The following is a 21,193-nucleotide window of genomic DNA, read 5'->3' as shown; positions in this document are numbered from 1 at the left end:
CATATTGTATTTTGGGTAGTTTGGGTCTCGGGAGACACCCAAATGTATCTTTTGGGTCTCTGTTACGACCTCCAATAAGTTTAATCAAACAACCGAAGTTCCCCCCCACATACATGCGCACACGCACATGCTCGCACGCACGCACGCACATGCTTGCTCACACGCGCGCACGCGCACACACACACACACACACACACACACACACACACACACACACACACACACACACACACACACACACACACACACACACACACACACACACACACACACACACACACACACACACACACACACACATCCAAAAAGGCAGAAAATAAAAGCCCCTGCAAACGCACGCGCATACGATTCTGTGCAGATGGAGAGAGCACATGGCATATAATCATAGTAGCACTAGTAGCTGTGCATCTGACAATGTTCTTCTCCGCAACTCCCTATCCTGGGAGTCCTTGTCAGCATGGGGGCTTAAGTTCTTGGTGACTAACAATGCCCCCTCCGGCCTCCAGCGGGCTCTGGACAGTCCGGTCTGCCTACTGTTTGCCTTCCTCTGCTCTCCCTCCAGCTAGCCTCAGCTTCTGTTTGCCCAGGGCAGGCTCATTTCAACACAGAGGTGTGGGGAAAAAGCTCCTGCATGCTTGTCCCATCTCAGCATCTTCAGTATTATTCCATCAGAAACCACATCTTTCTTGAGCTAAATCCTGGTATACTTCGTCGAACAACAGTGTGTCTCTGTCCTGCAGTGGTGTAAAGCAAGTACATTTGGCACCCAGTTCAGGTGTCCTTCGTCCTTCCATCTCTATACAATTTTTCTTATCCATATGACACTACACGCATTCCTAATTTCAACACATTTGAAATGTCAGTCTCCTGAAAATCACATTTCCATCATGCACATGAGTTCCACATCTGACAGTGTGTGATACCGCCAGTCCTGAGAGAGAGTAGATGGACACAGGGAGACATGACGTATTGTCCAAGACTAATGGACCGAACAGGGAGACCCGGACCCAATCCATCAATGGCCCATGTTGAATGAAGGAGAGACAGAGAGCTGATGGCCCATGTTGAATGAAGGAGAGACAGAGAGCTGTGCCGGATTTATAGGAGTTGAGGCCCCTGGCCTAGAGTCATTCTTTAGGCCCCCCGGGCCCTTAAGGCCGTGTGGCCGTTCGTTTTAGCCAACATTGAGCGGCAAAATCTAAATATACAATAACTAAACACAGATCTCACTGCAATTGGATTCCAACACTTTACAAATTTATAATTTAAAAAACACACAAAAAAGTCTGCTGATCAACAAATTAGTTAGAAATGTATTGACTACATTTCTAACTAATAAGACGGCCTGGACTATGCTGCGCAGCTGCATGCACCTTTGTTATTTGTTTAAAATAGTTTGGGGGGAAAGATACTTCATTGATATACTCGTGTGTGAATGAAAGTGTATGAGGGAGACAAGGAAAAGATGATTTTTGAGTCCATGAAATGTTATCTGGCTGCAAAAAGTACAAGTACAAGTACAGTTGCAACTCAGGTCTACAGAACGGGTCCTCAAGCTGGTTCATGGAGCCCCAGGGGTCCATGGAAAGGTTTCAAGGGGTCCCCAGCAAAATGTGTTAATGCATCACAATAATTGTAAACACTTTATCCATTGAAATGTTGGCTATTCGACAGTAGCAGTTATATAAGCTTACAGTTGTGAGCTTGTATCTGCTACTTTCAAAGTTTACTAGAAAAAGTTTGGAAAAAAATATTTTCTTCTGGCAGGTTTTCTGGCATAATACATTTTCAGATGGTGGTCCGTGGCCAAATACATATTAATTTGGAGGTCCTTGACCTGAAGAAGTTCGAGAACCACTGGTCTAGGGTTTAAGTGGTTAAAGTACATTGATTTGGGGAGAGCGTTTGGTGTGGCAGTGATAACTCCCACAGGTGTGTTTGTGTATCATGTGAGATGAGGGCGCTGTGGTTTGACACACACCTTAGGAAACATCCGCTCAGTCTCCTCATGCTCCTCCTCCTGGAGGTCTGCCATGTCCTCCCCCATCCCAGATCCTCCTTCTAAAATGGCGCCCGGTAAAGGAAGCCTGAGAAAACACACGCACGTCGCACGCACACAAGCCACTATAAGATGTGTGCACCTCAAGTTAAATGGAAAATATCAAACAGTCATTATCAGAAGGGGGCCCAATATATTAATAAATAACTTATGAACATACTATCCTTCTGCTGCACTTTCAAATGAAGTTTTAGCACCCTCTTGTTCACCTCTTGACCCACGCGTCACATTTCAGGTTGTTCATATTTTCTTAATGTTCAATTGCTATTCCTCAGAGGTATAGTATAGGTAGGTAGCCATAGTGCAGTGCAGCTCGCATCCGATAACAGCAAAGCACACACCCTGGTGACGGCACACTTTGTCTGCTGGGTGCAAACTGGCCCCGGACAGGACTCCAGAGTAACTCACAGCACAGTGTAGCAGCTAACAGATCTATACAAACCCCCACGAGGTGCAGAGAGCATGCAGGTGGAGGAAGGAGGGTGTATGTGTGTGTGTGTGTGTGTGTGTGTGTGTGTGTGTGTGTGTGTTAATGTGTGTGTGAGTGATACAACCACCCAGACTTCTACTGGGTGGCCGCCATCAGGCCATGGGAGTTCAAGTGCACCAGTTGCCAGAAAGTCAGTCAATGATGAATTGGCTCATATCATATGGACATAACGTGTCTGCATCAAAGCAAAGCAAAAGGACCTCAAACACTATACTCCCTCCTATGATCTTCGCAGGCGAAGAATTGCACGTGTGCGTGCGTGTGTAGGCCTAAAAACAGTATGTACAGTACAACATATGAGATGGTATTGGTCTGATCATGAGATGATTGACGCATATTGTAATTTGTATCAGTTAAGATAGGATTAAATTTAATGATATGCAAATTATTTTTACTGTTTGCATTCGTGAGAATACTGGATCCGTAAGCACTTTAACCCTCAACATTTCTGAAACTCTTTCACAATTTCAATTTTGACAATAGCAAAAAATGCCAGTCAAAGTTAGGACGTACTGTAGCAATAGACACGGTATGTTATGACCAATCTAATTTAGCAGATGAATATTGCACACTTGTGAAATTCAACATGGTGAAGACACCATTACTATGTGGCCATAATTAAATTACAGTTTGGACTGACCAGTAAATCATAACTGTTAATCAGCTATTTGGATTGGCATCGAAACAGACAGATGGGATAGATGGATTGGTCCATATACTAAATGCACATATCTCTGCTGTAGGGCAGAAATCTGCCATGTCTGAAATAGTAACTTTGTAAACAACACAATACTACATCATCAAAGTTGGTATGGTGACTAAATACATTGTCAGATACTTGAACGTGTCCATATAATATCATCACTTTAGCGTAGCATTGTAATCAATGATGAAAAAAACAAAAACAAAAAATATCTCCAAAGTTGGAGATAAGTGGTTTGTCTGACAGTTTGAGGAACCAATGGAGTTATAGGAGGTTTAGTCAGAAGCTCTTTTTAATACTTCCCATTGGTTCAATATTTGTAAAACCCACACACAGACGTAAAGGGTGTTCAATAGCACTGATTTATATAAAAAGAGAAAAAGAAAAAGAATAACTAGTTTCTGCCGACATAGACGATAAGCAAGGTCTCATGCCGTCTCCATGTTTAGGTTTGCGCTCTCATGACTTTTATTTGGGGTATTTGCCGTGAACGTGGGGAATGCACTCTGACACAGCTGAGCCGGGGGCAAAGGGGACTGTCGGTCTACCATGTTTGCCTGTGGCACGGTGAGATTTCACACTAACAGAAGACTTGTCAGTGTAAAGCCTTCAACCTTAGGCCAATGTACAGAGCATGGTGGCAGGCTATTACTAAACATGCATGTCCTACTAAACAGGCTTCAGCCCTAATTGACAACAGGGGTGACAGTAGCCGACACTGTTCTATCATACACCCACGACATGTAAAAGTCAAAGGTCCTGCATGGTGATGGGAGTGACAATGACAGGAGACCTGAAAGAGGTCTGTCCGATAACCAAAATGTACTTAATGCTGCACAAATTATTGCCCAAGCAAAGTCTTACGACATGAAATGAGTACATCAAAAACAACACACAGAAGGACGTTTCTTGTGCTATAGATGCATTTTGATCCATAAGCGCCAATGCAAAGGTTTCATAATGGTTTGTTCCTCTCCTGTCCTCATAATTGGTCTTCATTAATGTATCTCAAGCATGTGTATCAAATAATAATACATCGTCTCTCGGGTTGAAACCATTATGTCTAAAACATACTTTTCAGGATTCAAATTCAAAAGTAGCAGATCTGCTACTGCTACTTTTGATGTTTTTGTGTGACACTGTAGTATGAATGAAATAGGGCATTAATTTACTGCCCAGCCAGATTTATCTTTTTTTTGCAAACAGAGCAGCCCTGTTTGTCTGGAATGGCCTGTAAAGCTTTAAAATTGAGTAAACTATCCAAACACCAACCCGGCGTGACGTGACACCACTTGCCCAATTGCTGCGCCGCTTTTGTAGAAAACATAATTAAGGCATTTTCCCCTGGGTGATGTTTGCGGAAGCCGGGGGAGCAGTTAGAGGAGGTGAGCCTCCACAACAGAGGGGTCAGATAGTGTTTGGTCAACTCACTTCTACGTGAGCAAAGGCCTCTCTCCCAGAACGAGGCTCCATGCTATATAGACAAGCAGGAGTGGAGCGATCTCTGTTTGTTCTGGAAGGGAAGCACAAACACAGACCGTATGGGGTCTCTACAGGCCAGGAGTTTGACCAGTGGTGGAAGAAGAACTCACATCGTTTACTTAACTAAAAGTACTAATACCACAATATAGAAATATATAATATAAATATAAGGAAAATTTCTGTATTCACATTTTAATCGAGTAAAAGTACAAACATATTGGCACTAATTGTACTTAAAGTACCAAAAGTGAAAGTACTCATTATTATTATTATTATCATCCCATAAAGTTTCAAGATGTATGTCAATGTTTTGAAAATATACAAGAGCAGTAAGTACTTCAGTAAATGTACTTTCCACCACTGAGTTTGACCAGCACACTATCTACATTGATGCTTCTCAACCTTTTTAATTTCCCAGTGTGATATGATTGTTATCGATGAGACCCCAATCTACAGTACACTATACATTCCTCAGTGTTAATTTAACTCGAGTTTACAAATGAGGGCAAAATGTCGCTGGTCCGACCTCCCATTAGTCACTCTGTAGTGTACAAAATGGATAAGGGTCCATTTAGTTCAAAAAACAAAAAAAGGCATGTCCGACAGCTATACGAACTCAAGCTGTACTCTGTATCTCCAGCACATGCACACACATAAACCATGTTTCCAGCACATGCACACACATAAACCATGTTTTGCTCTAGAAAATGAGAGACTATGCAATGTAGATTTTGTCATAAAACTATAATAATGCCCTATGAAAGTCAAAGTGCAGTAACTAAATGTTTTGATACATCGTTTTTAATACTCGTATGTTTGTCTCTAAGGTCATATCATCCTTCATGCTTTGGGGGGGATAAACAATGACCTCATCAACAGATAAACAATTAGTGTAATATCACTTATGTACCGGTAGCCTCATTTGTCTGGCCAGCCAGGCAAGGTGATACACTTTAAAACATTTTTTTAATAAATTTGAATTATTTTGGTGTCGTGTTAACCTGAAGCAGGGAATCGTACCCTCCGTCTTCATGAAGGATGGAACTTCTGGGTAATATACGTGTCTTCTGTCGAGTCATCAGATGAGTTGTAGATCTGCCACAAACCACTGTGAACATTACAGGAGTCACAGCACAGTAACATTACAGCTACTTTTTCTTCAACACAGTGGTTGTCAAGGTGGGGTCTGGGGACCCCCAAGGGTCCTTGAGGGGTGTACCAGGGGGTCACAGGGAAAATGAGTTAATATATCATCAAAATCAGTTTAACCACTGTAACCCTATACTGTACATCGGCTATTGAAAAATAGCCTATCTACAGATCTGCTATGTACTTTCAAAACATCTTGAAAAAATGTGGGTAATTATTTATATTTCTGAAATTATCTAACAACACAAATCTTGCATGAGGGTCCCTGGCACAAACTATTTTCAGATGAGGGTCTAATAGTCCATTGCCAAATTTGGGGATCCTTGACATGAAAAAGGTTTGAGAACCACTGCGTCAATAGACCCTCTGCAGTAATGAATGACATAAACTGACTTATATGAATAATCATTTGAAAATATCACACAACCATTCTTCTTGATCTCTTGAAGACTTTTCTGTAGTTGTGTTGGACCACAGGTATAGTCGATGCACATGTAGAAGTCCTCTAAATCCCGCTGGGACTTTAGATGTCCATGCTGACTTAACTTGTTTTGAAGGTCTAAGATCTCAAAGAAGACACAAAAGAGTGGACATTTACAGTGGAAGGTTAGTATAATAACAGGTGGGAATGCATATATATATATATACTAGAATATCCCAGAGTTACGTTGCCGCGCACTATGGGAAGAAGGAAATTGCAGGAGTTGACTCCACATGTAGTAACGGATGGGTTATTAGTTATTATTATGTGTCCTTATTAGTGTAGTGTAGTGTAGTCAACACGTTATGGCTCATACACACTGCCCGGTATTTGCTCCGATTATGCTGTCGGGGAGCATTTTTGGCGCTGGCCGTAAAAACCCCTGATCTGACGTTAAGCGGTGCCCAAAAGTTATAGATCACAAAGGCTTTGCAGGTAGAGCACATGACATGGCCCTAAAAATATATATAATTTTAATATAAAAAACTATTTTTGCATCTGCCGCTTGAGATGACCTGAGATGACTTGATTGATTGACATAAAAAAGGGCCTGTCAGCTCAAACACACAATGCAATAGTTGTTGTTGCGTACAATCATCAGTAGCAAAATCAAATACCAAAAATAAAAACCCTACCATTTCCATTTTCCCCCCTCTATTTCCCATTCCATGTGCGTTTGTCTTATAGTTTCTCTGGCCTCTGTACTACTGCCACCTACCGTCCATTCATTGTATTACACAGTGGGTGAAAAAAACACACCCCTTAAGACTAAACACGACCAATCAGAGGTGTGGCTTCCAGAGGTACCTTTGACATGACATTTTGTGTGTGTGTGTGTGTGTGTGTGTGTGTGTGTGTGTGTGTGTGTGTGTGTGTGTGTGTGTGTGTGTGTGTGTGTGTTCGATGTGCAGGGCGTTGCTAAAATGAGCACCTGTGCTCAGCTACTTCCCTGGGTAAATTAAAAAAAAAAAAAAAAGAAAAAAGAAAGGTACCTTTCAAAACCTATAGAAGTCAGCCTGGTACAGACGAAGGGGACACCACTGTATGTAGCCTCAATTACATTTTGTAACTATTGTCTGCAATGGGATGATAGTTTTATTTGGTGGGTATATGAGCTGGTTGTTTTGAAAGTAGCTCTGAAGTAAAAAAAAAGGTGTGGGCAGCCCTGGTATAGATGAATATATATATATATATATATATATATATATATATATATATATATATATATATATATATATTCATTCCGTGGGTAAAAGCCTGTAGGCTACCCACATATTGGTAGCCTATATTAGCCCAATATTGGCGTTATGCATTTCACCTGAATAATGTTGTGTGCGCACGTGCGCGTGTGGAGAAAGACAGTTATTTAATGAAAGTGAAGATTATAACGTCCTGTATTGGTAGCCTATATTAGCCCAATATTGCCGTTACGCATTTCACTTGAATAATGTTGTGTGCGCACGTGCGCGTGCGGAGAAAGACAGTTATTTAATGAAACTCAAGATTATAACGTCCTGTCTCGCTGCTGCGGCGCCGCCGTGCGTGTATAGCCTGTGTGTGTGTGTGGGGCGTGGCGAGAGAGAGAGGCGTGGCGAGAGAGAGAGAGAGAGAGATCGTGGCTTCCAGGCGTGCGTGTGTGTGTGTGTGTGTGTGCAAGCCAGGCGTGCGCGTGCGTGTGAGCGTTCCATGTAATCGTAATATGTAGGCACAAACAAACTACTGACAAAGTACAATGTTGATGTAACTAAGAGATTCGCTGAGAGAGCGATATTTTAAATACAGAGATTTAGAAGGAATAAGCAAAATCGTGAGGCTACAATTCCTCTCCCCTTCCTCGTTTCTCTTCTCCTGCGGGAGATCAGAATGAGATTCTGAGAGCTAGTGTGGGTCTATTAGAAGACAGGGCAGTGTTGCCAGGTTTGCGAATTGTAAGCGGGTCGTAGTGTGTGTTGAATGGCATTTGAATGGCATTTGTGGGCTTGTGAATGAATTTTCTCACATGTAATTTGTGCTCACTTGCATAGACCTGGCGAATTTAGCGTGGTGAAAGGGCAACAGTGTTCCGGGGGTGTGGGTGCTTCGGGCGATAATGTTTGTAGTAAACAAATGCATTGCCGCCGTGAGTGTGGACGGGAGGCATCTTTGGTGGCACTGCAATGATCATTTTTTGGCGGGTGGTATCGAGTGTTGTCGTTGGGCGCGATAGGAGGAGATAGCGACGTAGCTGTTGTGGCTTTGGGTTTCTTGCCATGTGTTGGGTACAAGTTCTCTAATATATAATAGATATCGTCTCTATCGGGTGGAAAACTCATATGTCCAAAACTTTTACTTTTCAGGATTCAAATGGAAACAACAGCAAAAGTAGAAGCTCAAAAGTTTCAAGCTTGTTGGATCTGTTACTTTTGTGTGACGCTGTAGTATAATGATGAAGTAGGGGGTTAATTTACGCACAAAAAGACAAAAGTTAAAACACAAAAAGTTAAAATATGGAGATAGGCACGGTTTCAGTCCGTCTTGAGGTCACTCAGTCACAGTTAATTTTGGAGTAAGTGAACACATACCATGTAATGGCTGGTTTTAGGAAGGGACTTCAGGTACGAGTCATTGTGCTGTAACAGGGAATAGACCAACTTCCTCTGTTTCTGAGGGAGCGAGAGACAGAGACGGAGAGGTGAGAATACCAACTTCAACTACTAGGGTGACCATATTTTTGAAAAAACCCAAACCCAACCTAACCCAAGAGTAATCATTTAAATCTGTTTAGCTGATTTGATCTGAAATTAGTTGATCTACAAGCTCACACCACATCACAATGCAACACGAGGTTGTATATCAGCTATTTTCGGTACTTTTGAGAATATATTTTCCATTTTCACTTGGTGTTTTCATCAGGATGGGGGACAACTATTTTATCACTTTAGCACACTAAGTGACTACACCTCATCAGAACAGGACACGATAAATAATATCTATTTAAGCACTCACAACAAGTGTTATTATCTTAATTGTGTTGAAACATTTTTGATTTTAGAGTTTTAGATATATCTGTCGGAACTCGGTACACCCGGCCTAACCGGCACTTCTGGTCACCGTAAGTTAATCACTTGACTTAAATTCTATAAAAGTACTTTGTGTTACGTCGAATCACAAAAACAGCCGATGTACAAGCTCACAACTAGGGATACCCCGATCACCAATTCCGGTCATTTGATTTTGAGCATCTGCAGATACAGATCTTTCCCGATCCGATATTTATATTTATAGAACACGTTTATGCCATAGCACAATAGTACAATATCCCAAATCAAAGACAATATCCAGTCTAATATCATGATATGGATATAACATTGATACTAGGGATGTCCCGATTTTTTGGCTCCAGATCCGATTCCGATCATTTGAAAATGACGTGATCAGCCCCGATTTCCGATCACCCGATCCGATCGAGTCAACCCTACTCACGTGTCGCATATAGATCTGCTATTTTCTCAGATTGTTTGCCTATAATGACGTGCCCAGAATGGGGACGCTGCATGGGGTTGATGCTCTCTTGTTTCAGGGGATGGGAAGCAGAATACACAAAACAAGACGACAAGTAAACACACAGCCACAGGAAGCCATTAACTGCAGCATGGACCAATTAGGCCCCAGCAGGTGTCCTGCCATACCCCCCCCAAACATCTCTGGCAGAACCTCTCCTGAAACAACGGGCAGTTTCATTTGCTCAGCAATTTGAACCAAAGGATTCCTCCTTGGCAGGTCCATAAAGTTCTTTATGGTGCCCTCTTTTGTCCCCCAACTCCCCCCATCCAAGTGCAAGTCATTTAGAGAGGACAATTACATCCTCCTGAAAAAGAAACACGACTATTTACAGGAGGGGAAGATAAGACAGGATCTCTCTCATGTTACTCCGCAGGCCCTCTCTGAAGCTTATTGCTCTGTTCACACCCAGCCGGGACAGAGACGAGACAAGTCAAAATCAAAGTCAATCACAATCGCTCGGGTTCCAATCAATGGCATAGGTTCTTTTTTCAAGTTATAAACACATACGGGAGGGGGGGGGGAGTTACAAGTGTAAAAGTTTGTTATATTGTCTAAAGGTGGCCATGGGCACAGGCACAGACACAGACACACACACACACACACACACACACAACACTATTGTTTGCAAGTTCACAGGACCAGTTATATGCACGACAATACAAGGCTAAAGGCTTATACTTCACTGCCGTAATCACCTACACAACATTATACTGTCCTTACTGTTCAGAGGATGTGGGCTCCCATGTAATGCATGACATGTCACCTTGGAGGTGTGGCAGTCACAACAGTGGGACTTTGCTGGTTGTGTTTTTGAGCCCAGATGTAGCCGAAGTGTGTGTGTGTGTGTGTGTGTGTGTGTGTGTGTGTGTGTGTGTGTGTGTGTGTGTGTGTGTGTGTGTGCGTGCGTGCGTGTGTCTCTGCTGTCTCCAACCAAAGATGGGTTACAGCACCTTGATAAATTCTCCCAGACAGTGAATCGAAAACCAAGACAAAAATATAATCATTTTCATAATATTTCATATTATGAAAGATCCAGCCTACAGCGCCACAACCCACAAGTATAAATTCTTTCTAGATGCGATTGCCCTAACCTAAAACATAGAAGAAACGACACCTAGGTCAGCCTAAACAAGCTGTGAAGGACCAGAGAGACAAGGCAAGATGGGCTTTTTTTGGCCATAAAAATTTACATCAAGCTAGACATCACCATCAAATGTGGCTGAAACATATTGGACTCCGTTATATAACCCATTTCATTCATGGCTGTGAGGTCATGGGGTCCACTTGCCAACCTAGAATTTACAAAATGGGGAAAAACACCAAAGTGAACTCCATTCTCTCTGCACACAAGATGAGGTGAACTGAAAACCAAGCTGCACTTATACTACCTGCCAACTCAACTGTACCAACCACCAAGACATCAGAGACACATACTCAGTGGTAGAAAGGAAATATGCACAAGTACTTCCCAGCGTTGTTTTCGTCGACTAAAACTAAGACGAAAAATGTTCGTCGACTACCTTTTTTCACTGACTAAAACTAAATAAAAACGAATCTATGATGACTAATACTAAGACTAAATATACTGACAATTTCGTCAACAAATAAAAACTAGACTAAAATGTTAGTAAGGGACTAGTGGACAAGAGATCCAGTTTTATGCTGGGTTGCATGCTGAAAATAGCAGATATACAATCTCTTTACAACGACATCAAGGCCTGTCAAAATACATTTTAGTCGACTAAATCAACTGTAGATTTAATCGACTAAAATCATATGACATTTAGTCGACTAAAACTAGACTAAACACTAGAACATTCCAGGTGACTAAAATGCGACTAAAACTAAGTGAAAACTATTCAAGAGACTATGACTAAAACTAAAATAGAATTTTGCTGCCAAAAACAACACTGGTACTTCCTCGTTTAAATTTTCTTTTTTTAGTAGGCCCAGGATTTCAAACCTGGGTCTCCCGTGTGGAAAGCCAACTTATGGAATGCCCTATGGCTCGGAGGAGATATTAGGCTATCTCCCTCGAGACTTTTAGGCCATCAGGCTGGGTTTGTGAGCTACTCGGCTACACCTACTTTAAGTATATATTCATGACAATACTTAATAGTGGCGTTGCTGTTTACTTAAATAAAAAGTTCTTGATCCACCACTGGACACCAATTCTTCCCACATATTACAATTAGTAATTAGTTTATATATTTAAATGTAGCTATTTTTTAAGTAATGTACCACAGCTCTCTTTACAGATTTAGTCTAGTAGGGGTTTATATAATTAATTGTACATTCATCAAATATTCTTCCCCAAATAAATAATATGGGTGGGGGGGGGCGCTAAGGCATTTCCTCTATAAAAGGATTTCAATCATAACCCAAAATGACAATGACAAGAATAGAATGCTTTTAAAAAGTAAAATTACACATTTAAAGGCAAATGGATGTTAATACCTTGCTTTCATTCTCTGACTTCATTGTGTGCGCCGCGGCCTCGTGTTTGTGTAACAACTGTTGTCTTTGTGAATTAACCTTGTTGTCCTTTAGCAAAGCTGAGTAGCGGCGACAGAGAGCACCCCTGAGACGATGCATGTTCCTATAAGCCTCTAGATGGCGCTGGAGGACAAGAAACGAAATCAGAAGAACATCAGGGACAAAAGAGAGGGCCTCTTTACAAACAAAGCATTGGTTATCGAACAGTAGTACACTACTGATGTACATACTACTGGTGTACAGTAGTATGTACATTTCTGTACAATTCTGAATGTTGATTTAATTATGGAATTTCACTCTGAAAGTGTAAGAAAATGTGCGTAGAATGAGTGTAAAAATGTACCTGGCCATATAGCCTGAAACTCTGAATTTCCATTTTTGTTCACTTCATTATTTGCATGAAACGCAACACTTTTTTTTTAAATGGCCATTGGGATTCAGGCGCTGGAGCCAGGCATGGTCAGTGGTTTAGATGTCAGTGTAGATACAAGTAGCCTACCTGTTCCAGCAGTGCCGGATGTCTGGCCTGAACCTCCTGGTCTGCGTTAATCTCCTGGCTGTGTCTCTTCTTCCTTTTATCCTCATCCTCTATCTAACAGTACAAACACATCAATTTATCAGTATGACGATGCTGTAGTGCCATTACGTGGCCCTGTCCCTTAATGCAAAGACCAAGTAAATTGTGTTGTTAATGTTGTGTGCCAAGACCCAAAGATAACCTAGTGTATCATTGTTTTCTTGCAATGTTATTCCAATGATATGCAGCAGAGATATAACCTGACCACTTGTCTTCATCATTTTTCAACTACAGTATTGTATGGCGACAGAACAACCCATCAAGCTGTCTATACCTGACATGTCACCAACAAGTATTATGATCTACATGTCATTGGGTTAGTAGTATATAATTTGTATAGCAAAAGTGTGAAGCTCCACTATGCCTATGTTAACCACAGACCAACTGAAAATGTAGGACTATAAACTCAAGAACTGATATGAGATGCAAATGCGCTTGGGACAAATAGACCAGACTTCACTCCTTGTACCGATAGGTAGGTTAATGCAGATATATTGCAAAAACTGAAAGCAACCATCCAAACATTCTTCCCTCTACACATCTACAACCTTTAGTCAGCTTTTCTGCTATGTGAAGAACACCAGAACACCAGCTAAACAGGTCAGGTTTAAAGCTGCAATGTGTCGTTTTCATGTCCAGCCCAGGATTTGAACCCTGGGTCTCACTGTGTTAAAATACCTCTATGTCCAATCTGACCCCAGCGTCTAAATGTCTCAATATATACAATGTTAGCGTAGGGAGACCATCACCAAACACACATATTGTATTAGCATAGTCATTACAGATTGGTTAAAATAGCATTATATTTCTACATAATAGTTTTGTATTCGTTGATGTCTGATATATGTATTATTGTGTTAATTTTGTATGCTGATGTTGACGAATTTAATACATAGGACCACAATGGCCCAGGACTTTAGCTTTAATGTCTTACTGTACCACCTGTTGCAGCCGTTTACATTTCTTCTGACAAATAAAGTATTCAATCAATCAATCAATCAAACAAATGAATAGTATTCATTCAAATAAGTTCCGTATTGCAGCATTAGCCTAATGGGAGTGGACTATTACTTAGACGTCTTAATACGCCTCCTTGGCTGAGTCCGCTCTGCCTCTGGGAAATGCCTGTTGCTTAACAGGCCGCCACTGAATGGCCACATTACTGAAGTTTATGGGCCGAGACTGTTGAGGAAGTGGCCGCTTTGTCTGTTCTCACAAAGACTGTTGGAGACTGAATTTATCAGTTCCGTTGCCACAGCAATTAGGCCTGCGGCTGTGGCAGGCTGGCCTGGTGCGCAGTGAAATCCTCCGAGTGCATTTATCCATTTATAACTCTGAGAGTTAAATGAACACTCAATATTTGACTGTGTGGGTGTGATGGTGAGGGAGGAGTGACGGGAAACGGCAGCATCCATCTGCAGCGTCATTAGTCATCCACTATAAATCACCAGTGGATAATACGCTGCCATCCACCAATGCCCACTGAGCCTTATTTAGACTGTGATAAAGCGCTGGTTCTCAACATGGGGTCTGGGGACACCTAAGGGTCTTTGAGGGGGTTCCAGGGGGTCCCCATGACAAGAAAGTTTGGGCCAAATGAGAGAATATATCGGTGCAAATTATGTCTAACAATAAAGATGTTGTTAGATTGGTGTTCCAGAGATAAAAATGTGGTATTTGCCACTGTATATTTGCATCCTAGTGAAATGACGTATCTGCATTTAACCCATCCTAAGTAACAGGAGCAGTAGGCACCACTCCCTAATTGGGCCTCAGGCAGCAATTAGGGCTTAAATGTCTTGCTCAGGACACATCAACACATTGCTGGCCTGGCATGGCATGGGGTACGGTAGGGTGTGTACTTTTGTTTATTATTGTCTGTTTTTCTGACTCCTTTTGTATCGCTACCCTCACTTTATCTACCAGTACTTCTCTTACTCTGTATCTGTACCTTAACCGCTGTGCTGACTCCAACAATAATGGTCCATGTATCTATTCCCTTTCAAGTCTAAACTCGTGGCAAAACCCATTGTGGGTGGAATAAGCAGGTGCTGATAAAAGAGAGAAAGCATCAGAGTCAATGAAAAAAAGAGTTCTGGTCTTTGGAAAGGGAGATAATGTGTGAGAAAAGATTAAAAGAAGAAGGAAGTAAAAGAGAGAAGTGAGGCATGCTGCATGCAGTTAACAACTTTGAATAAAAGAAGAACAGAAGGGCAAACTGGAGAAAGTGTTTCTGGCTGTAACCAAGACGACACTCTCAAAGGTTGCCAACCAAGGTCCTGCTTTTCCTTTTAGATTTCCTTTTCCAATAATGGACTCAAACGGCAGTGTTTGATTCTATTAGTCAACTTAAGTTGGAGCTGATACTAGCTTATTCAATTTGCTCCCTGCACTCCCAGCTGTGAACAGGCCTTACACAGAAACACCCCGAGTGCTCATTTGAGTCTGAAAGTGTCAAAATGGACCCTTACGGGTCAGAACACCACTAATAACAGAGAATAAATGGTTGAGGCTTATAAACAATAACATAATTGGCAGGGACACAATTACACAAGTTGTGCTCACTACTGTTAAAGCACAGTAGACAACAGCTTCCATGGAGAACCAAACGTAACTGGGTACAAACAGTACTGGCTGTGATGTCATTCTACGTGGTGTCACAATATAATCTCTTTGTGACACTGGATGTGAACATCTATTCAGGGGATTGAACTGCTGTTGCAGCACTGTAAAATCATGAGTGTTATTTTAAAGCAAAAATGGAACAAAGTTGGTTCTCAACTTGAAATAAACACTGGTGATTTCATTTTGCTTGTACACCATATTATTGTTAATATGTAGATGAGACTGTGATATTTAGCTCATGTCATTTACATGCCCATACCAGATATTATTAATTACCACACTTTTGATGCCATTGCCATTTGAGAGTGCATTTTGACTCTCTCGGTTAGATTGACGCTCAGGATCTTTACAGCGCATGCAACGAATACATGATATTTGTGATATTGCTAATAAGAGATACCTTAGTTGACTGGTATGTTTCCAAGATGGAGGGCAGAGTGCTTGAGTGGTAAATGTCTTTACACTTAAACCTCATGATGATTCCACTGTCAATATAACATGTAGGAAAACAGAACAAGATAGATTTTGCAAACATCACGCCCTTAGATAAAGACGGGTTGGTGAGTATTGACATTTTGTTAAAACTGCATTTTGATCATGCCTATTCAAGCCAATACAAACAGCTTTTCAACTGTTTAAGATGAAGGAAAAAATGTAGGCTACACACTTTCTGATAGCAAATTACATGTGAAATTCCATTCTAAACAATGTCCTTGTAAAAAAAAGTATAGCTTCTTACCATTATAGTCAATGTGTGAAAAGATACAGGTTATTTTACTGTAAACGTCTGTCTGTCTGTCTGTCTGTCTCTCTCACTCACACTCACTCACCCGACCAATGTGTGATTTAAGTTTAGAGTGGCACAGGCTCTCAGTAAAACTTGGTTACCAAGTTACAGAAAACAATGTAGTGTATATACATACACACAAACGCACAAACGTACACACACACACACACACATTGATGCAGAATGTTCGCTGCGGCAAGTTGGTAAACTGGCGAGTTCTTTGGTATCCTGACAGCCATATACTGTATATTTTAATGTGTGTTTAATTTGGGTGTTTAATCTAACATACTGAGTTAGATTAACACTTTTACAGTGAGCTGTCAAAAAGAAAAAGTGCTCCATGTTTTCTTAATATAATAATAAACCTTTTAGTCCAACTGTTATTCTGCTATTTACTTTTATGAACACGTTGCCTCGCTGTTAGTTCAAAGGTCTTTCTGCCAATAGTGGAAGAAGTACATATATGGATTCGAGTAAAGGTAGCAAAACCATTGTGTAAAAATACTTTTTACAAGTAAAAGTCCTGCATTTGTAAGTTTACTTATGTCAAAGCACAAACACATTAGTATAAGAAATTACTGAAAATAGCAAAGGTACATAATGCAGGATGCCCATTTCAGAATCATATCTATCATGTTATTGGACTATAATAACCATTTAAGCCCAGCTATTCGAAAATAGCCGATCTACAAGCTCACAATGCAAGTACATTTTTGAAAGATATTGAAGATATATAGTCATAATTCTACCTAACTGCTAAGTAACTAAAGCCAACACTGTTTACCTCTGCGATGTACTGGAGTCAGGCACGTGCAGAGGGCCTTCCCATGCAACATCCGTGGCCCTGAAATATATCATATTTTTATGTTTACATGTCTAATGAGAACGTATTGCTTATTTTACTGTCCAATGACATGGGCCAAGTTATTGTGGAACAGTTTGCTGAATTAGCGTCAGACATCCAATGTAGGCCTACTACATTTCTGGTGTGAAATGGCACGAGGGACCCCCACAAAAAGACCACCCCAAAAATCGCTATGCACACATGTGCCCTTTTCTGGGGTTTGGGCACCTGCCCCCTCAGTGATATTTGCACGGCGGTCTAGAGTAGATGTATTGTGTAAATGTATAAGTGTCAAGAATGGAAATACTCAAGTTAAGTAAAAGTACCTTGTGATATGGATTCCTCCAGTCTGAAATAAAGAGTGAATTGAATTGAACACCTTGAAATGATACATAAGTACAGTACTTGACATGTAATGAATCATTATTCTCTCTTCGGGTCTGCTTTCTTTGCAGCAGGAATGGATTATTTAAAACTGCTTTGGAAAGGTCATTTAGATGTATACACAGTATAGTGTTCCAAGTTCCTTGGCTGATAAGTGTCAACGAAAGTGCAATGTTTACACCGTAAAATCCTGAGTATTAATGTGTGCATTTGTAACTTGAGTGTACAAACTTGAGTGTATAAATTAAGACTGCAGATTTCATCTACAGTGTAATGTATGTGGGTTATTACATTAGCAAGAGCAACACAGAACAGAGCAGATAGCCAGTAGACATTTTGAAATCAACAGTTAGGCATATAGGCAGAATAGGCATATCACAACCTCCAAACCTGAAGAGGCAGGTCTCTGATTGTCAAACATAATTTTACCAAGAGTAGATTATTAACTTCCTTAGTGGAAGACAACTCTATCTTTTTGTATGTCAAGAACCATAAAAAATGGAGCCTATGACCCCCGGGCCCCATCCCCATCTGAAAATATTTTGTGCCAGGCAGGGACTCAACAAGGTTTGCGTTGTTAAAATGTTTCATAAATATATATTTTTTCAAAGATTTCTTGGAAATAGCAGATCTACACGCTCACCGGCTCACGTGTTGCATCATGACATGTAGGCTTGTACTGTAGATCAGCTGATTAAAATGATTTTGAGGTGGATATTGAGGTGGATATTCACTTGCAACGCCCTCAAGTTGGGTGTCCCCCAACACTTTGAGAAAAACTGCTCTGTCCAACTGAAGTCAAGTATAGTCAAGTATAGCCTACTGCAAATCACAAACAAATGTCACAAAAAATATTTCAGAAGGCTCATTGACACTTGCATAGATTAAAACATTTTACTTTCAAGTGACATAAAAATGTGGAAAAGAGATTATTATCTAGTCTCTACAAAAGATATAAAATGACGGTCTCTTCTTGTGAGAGGAAAAATAAACGGTCCCAATTTTGCTCCAAAAGAAAGGCGCGTGAACCCCGTTGCCGTTGACAGCTATTGTTCTCCGACACAAAGGAACGTTTCCAGCGCTCCGCGGGCGCGCGCACGGCATTCCTTCACTGAAACGACTGGTTGAAAAAACAAAAAAACAAAGCATATGCAAAAAGTACAGAACATTAAAGTACCCATTTAAAACTTCGCCAAATAAAGGCTACACCGAATAACACCCGCAGAGCAACATCCCCGTGCGTGCACGAGTTTGGCTATTTATGCGCTTCCGTTCACCATCAGCCTGTGGCATCAGAGTCAAATAAACACCGAGTCAAGACTTATGTAGGCTATAAATAAATATATATATATGTGTCAATGTGATGTATCGATCAGCATCCTTTAACGTGCGGCAGTGCGCAAAGTTTGTCGGCCTTTCCAAACGCCGCGGCGCTCTCGACCCCTTTGAGCCACTCTTTGCACTTCCTCACCACCGTCTCGTCCACGTCGCCATCCTCCTCCTCGTACTCCACGTCGTCGTACTTGTACTGGTCGTTGAGCAGCGAGATCTTCACGATGGCGGTGATGTCCGGCTGCTCCTCCGCGGAGCCGGACGGCTGCTTGTTGCTGCTGGCCACGGGGATCCCGCTCCGGTGCTGCTGCTGCGCTCCTCCTCCGTTCGTCTTTTTGGACGAGGACGACGAAGGGAACACCCGCCTGTGCCTGAAGTCTCCGGCGCCCGGCGCGCAGCACGTCTTCTGTTGCTTGTTATTAGCGGTCCTTTGCTTCTCTAGATTGCGCTTCTGAATGACGAGAATAGCTTCGGGCGTGAGGCTGAGGGTGAACTGGATGTCCGGCGGATCCTTGCCGAGGGAGCCCCGCGACGAAGACTGCCTGCTGCTCCGGCGAGACGCGGAGGACTCCTCCATGGAGCTGGAGAGTGCCAAGGCGTCACAAGAAGAGTCCTGAGGTTTGGGGACAGTCAGCCAGGGGTTACCACCACCACGACGAGCCTCCTGGCCGACAGCTACTAGCCCCCGAGTAGTAGTAGTATTAGTAGTAGTAGTATTAGTAGGAGAAGGCTTCGTTTTGTGTTGCTGGGGTTTTCGTCCCAGATTCTTGAAATTGGCTGATGTCCAAGACGCGGACAGCTTTTCAGAGAAGTGCTTTATTTCTTCTTCTCCCGGTTTGCTTTTAAGGAGTTCGGGCTGTGGAGCTTTCTTTCTCCTGAACAGCTCCCTGCCAGGGGAAGAGATCCGCTGGTGGAGGTTGATCGGTGGAAAAGGCATATTATCGGGGTTGCGAATAAGAATTGGTGTATGAAAAAAAGCTGCAGTCTTCAAAGTGCAAAGGTGAAAAGTGCATGCAAAGAGACGAGGACATAATCCATGATGATCTGACCACAGTAACCAGAAGTACACCTGTTGTCCTCTCAGTCACTCACACGCAGTGTAAGTGTAGTGCCACTGATAACAGTGACTGTGAGTCAGATGTGACAGAGCCCCCCCAGAGCATGAGAGCAAACTAAAGCCTGCGTTTTGGGTTTTACCCCATTGGCTGGGAGGCGTGGCCAAGCTGCTAAACAAAGCCGAGAAATAAATGAAAGCACATGGATGGGATGACGTAGTTTCATCATTTTCACACTATCGAGTCGATATATAAAGTTCTCTTTGAAGAAACAATAATGATTACCGGGTAACTATAAAAGTCTCCTATAGAAGCCAAGCAAAAACCTAGCATGTCATGATAATCATCATGGCAGTCATGTTTCAGGGCTAGCAAAAACCCAGTGCTATTGTTAGTTCAGGAACAATTCCATTCATTGCCAATAGCATTACCTGCTTTTCCATATGGTTTTGGCATTTGGCAGTTCTATCTACAGTACAGACTCCAGAGTAAACCTGCATGGCATAATTTAATAATTCAAATAATTGAATAAATTACACAAATCGCGGTGATTAGGGCATATATCTCAGACAGTTAGTCTCTCTCTGGCCATGTTTCAAAGTCAAGAAGGGTAAGATAAATTTAAATATTTTGATATGATCAATATGTTGTTCCATTTAGACAACACTCAGTTATGGTGGGGGTCCTTGAAAAACAAAATAGTGTGTAGTGTATAGAGAAATCAATAAATAGCCATTTACACACTGCAGATCCTTTTATTTGTTATTGCCTGAGGAGGTTTATGATCGGAGGGGGGATAAATAGTTTGACAATTTGGTCAATAATGACAAGCCTAAACATTCACATCATTTTTTTTTAACAAGTTACATCACAAAATAGCTTACAATCACAAGTCAAAAAATATATATTACAATGTTACGCACAAATCCTTTGTTGTTCTACAAAGGGACACAACAGTATTATATTAAAAGAAGGCCAGTGGTACTTTTAAGTAACTTGAAATTAAATTTGAGTTACTGACATTACATTAGTTTAACCTCCCATTAACATCATTTTAACACAATAGTGTAGAATTACATAAATAGGAAACTCTAGAAAAATAGGGAGTGCTTGTATGGAACTTCCTCTGGCAATACATCTTCAGTCATTCTAATTAGTAGTTCACCCAAAAATGTATTTTTATCAA

General features: G+C 41.4%; 2 protein-coding genes across 2 annotated transcripts; both read right to left on the bottom strand.

Annotated features, from left to right (window-relative positions):
* Positions 1 to 3,680: 3,680 nt before the first annotated feature.
* On the bottom strand, positions 3,681 to 17,576 carry LOC310865725 (uncharacterized protein; the record flags this gene model as incomplete). The annotated part of the gene is made up of 7 exons (XM_083774935.1): positions 17,563 to 17,576; positions 17,177 to 17,236; positions 16,006 to 16,090; positions 12,903 to 12,995; positions 12,365 to 12,526; positions 8,926 to 9,006; positions 3,681 to 3,809 (listed from the first exon to the last, which is right to left on the bottom strand). The coding sequence occupies exons 3-7, from the start codon at positions 16,078 to 16,080 to the stop codon at positions 3,681 to 3,683; spliced, it is 540 nt and encodes a 179-aa protein (XP_083631061.1). The 5' UTR covers positions 16,081 to 16,090; positions 17,177 to 17,236; positions 17,563 to 17,576.
* A 967-nt stretch (positions 17,577 to 18,543) lies between these two features.
* Positions 18,544 to 20,042, bottom strand: prr18 (proline rich 18). Its single transcript, XM_083774782.1, has one exon. The coding sequence runs from the start codon at positions 19,887 to 19,889 to the stop codon at positions 18,993 to 18,995; it is 897 nt and encodes a 298-aa protein (XP_083630908.1). The 5' UTR covers positions 19,890 to 20,042; the 3' UTR covers positions 18,544 to 18,992.
* Positions 20,043 to 21,193: the final 1,151 nt, after the last annotated feature.

This window comes from Protomyctophum parallelum, assembly GCF_964188405.1.
Source record: "Protomyctophum parallelum genome assembly, chromosome: 10".
Lineage (NCBI taxonomy): Eukaryota > Metazoa > Chordata > Actinopteri > Myctophiformes > Myctophidae > Protomyctophum > Protomyctophum parallelum.
This window is presented reverse-complemented; position numbering and strand designations above follow the sequence as displayed.

Excerpts from the sequence above, each read along its gene's own strand:
- prr18 (XM_083774782.1), bottom strand. The coding sequence starts at position 19,889 with ATGCCTTTTCCACCGATCAACCTCCACCAGCGGATCTCTTCCCCTGGC.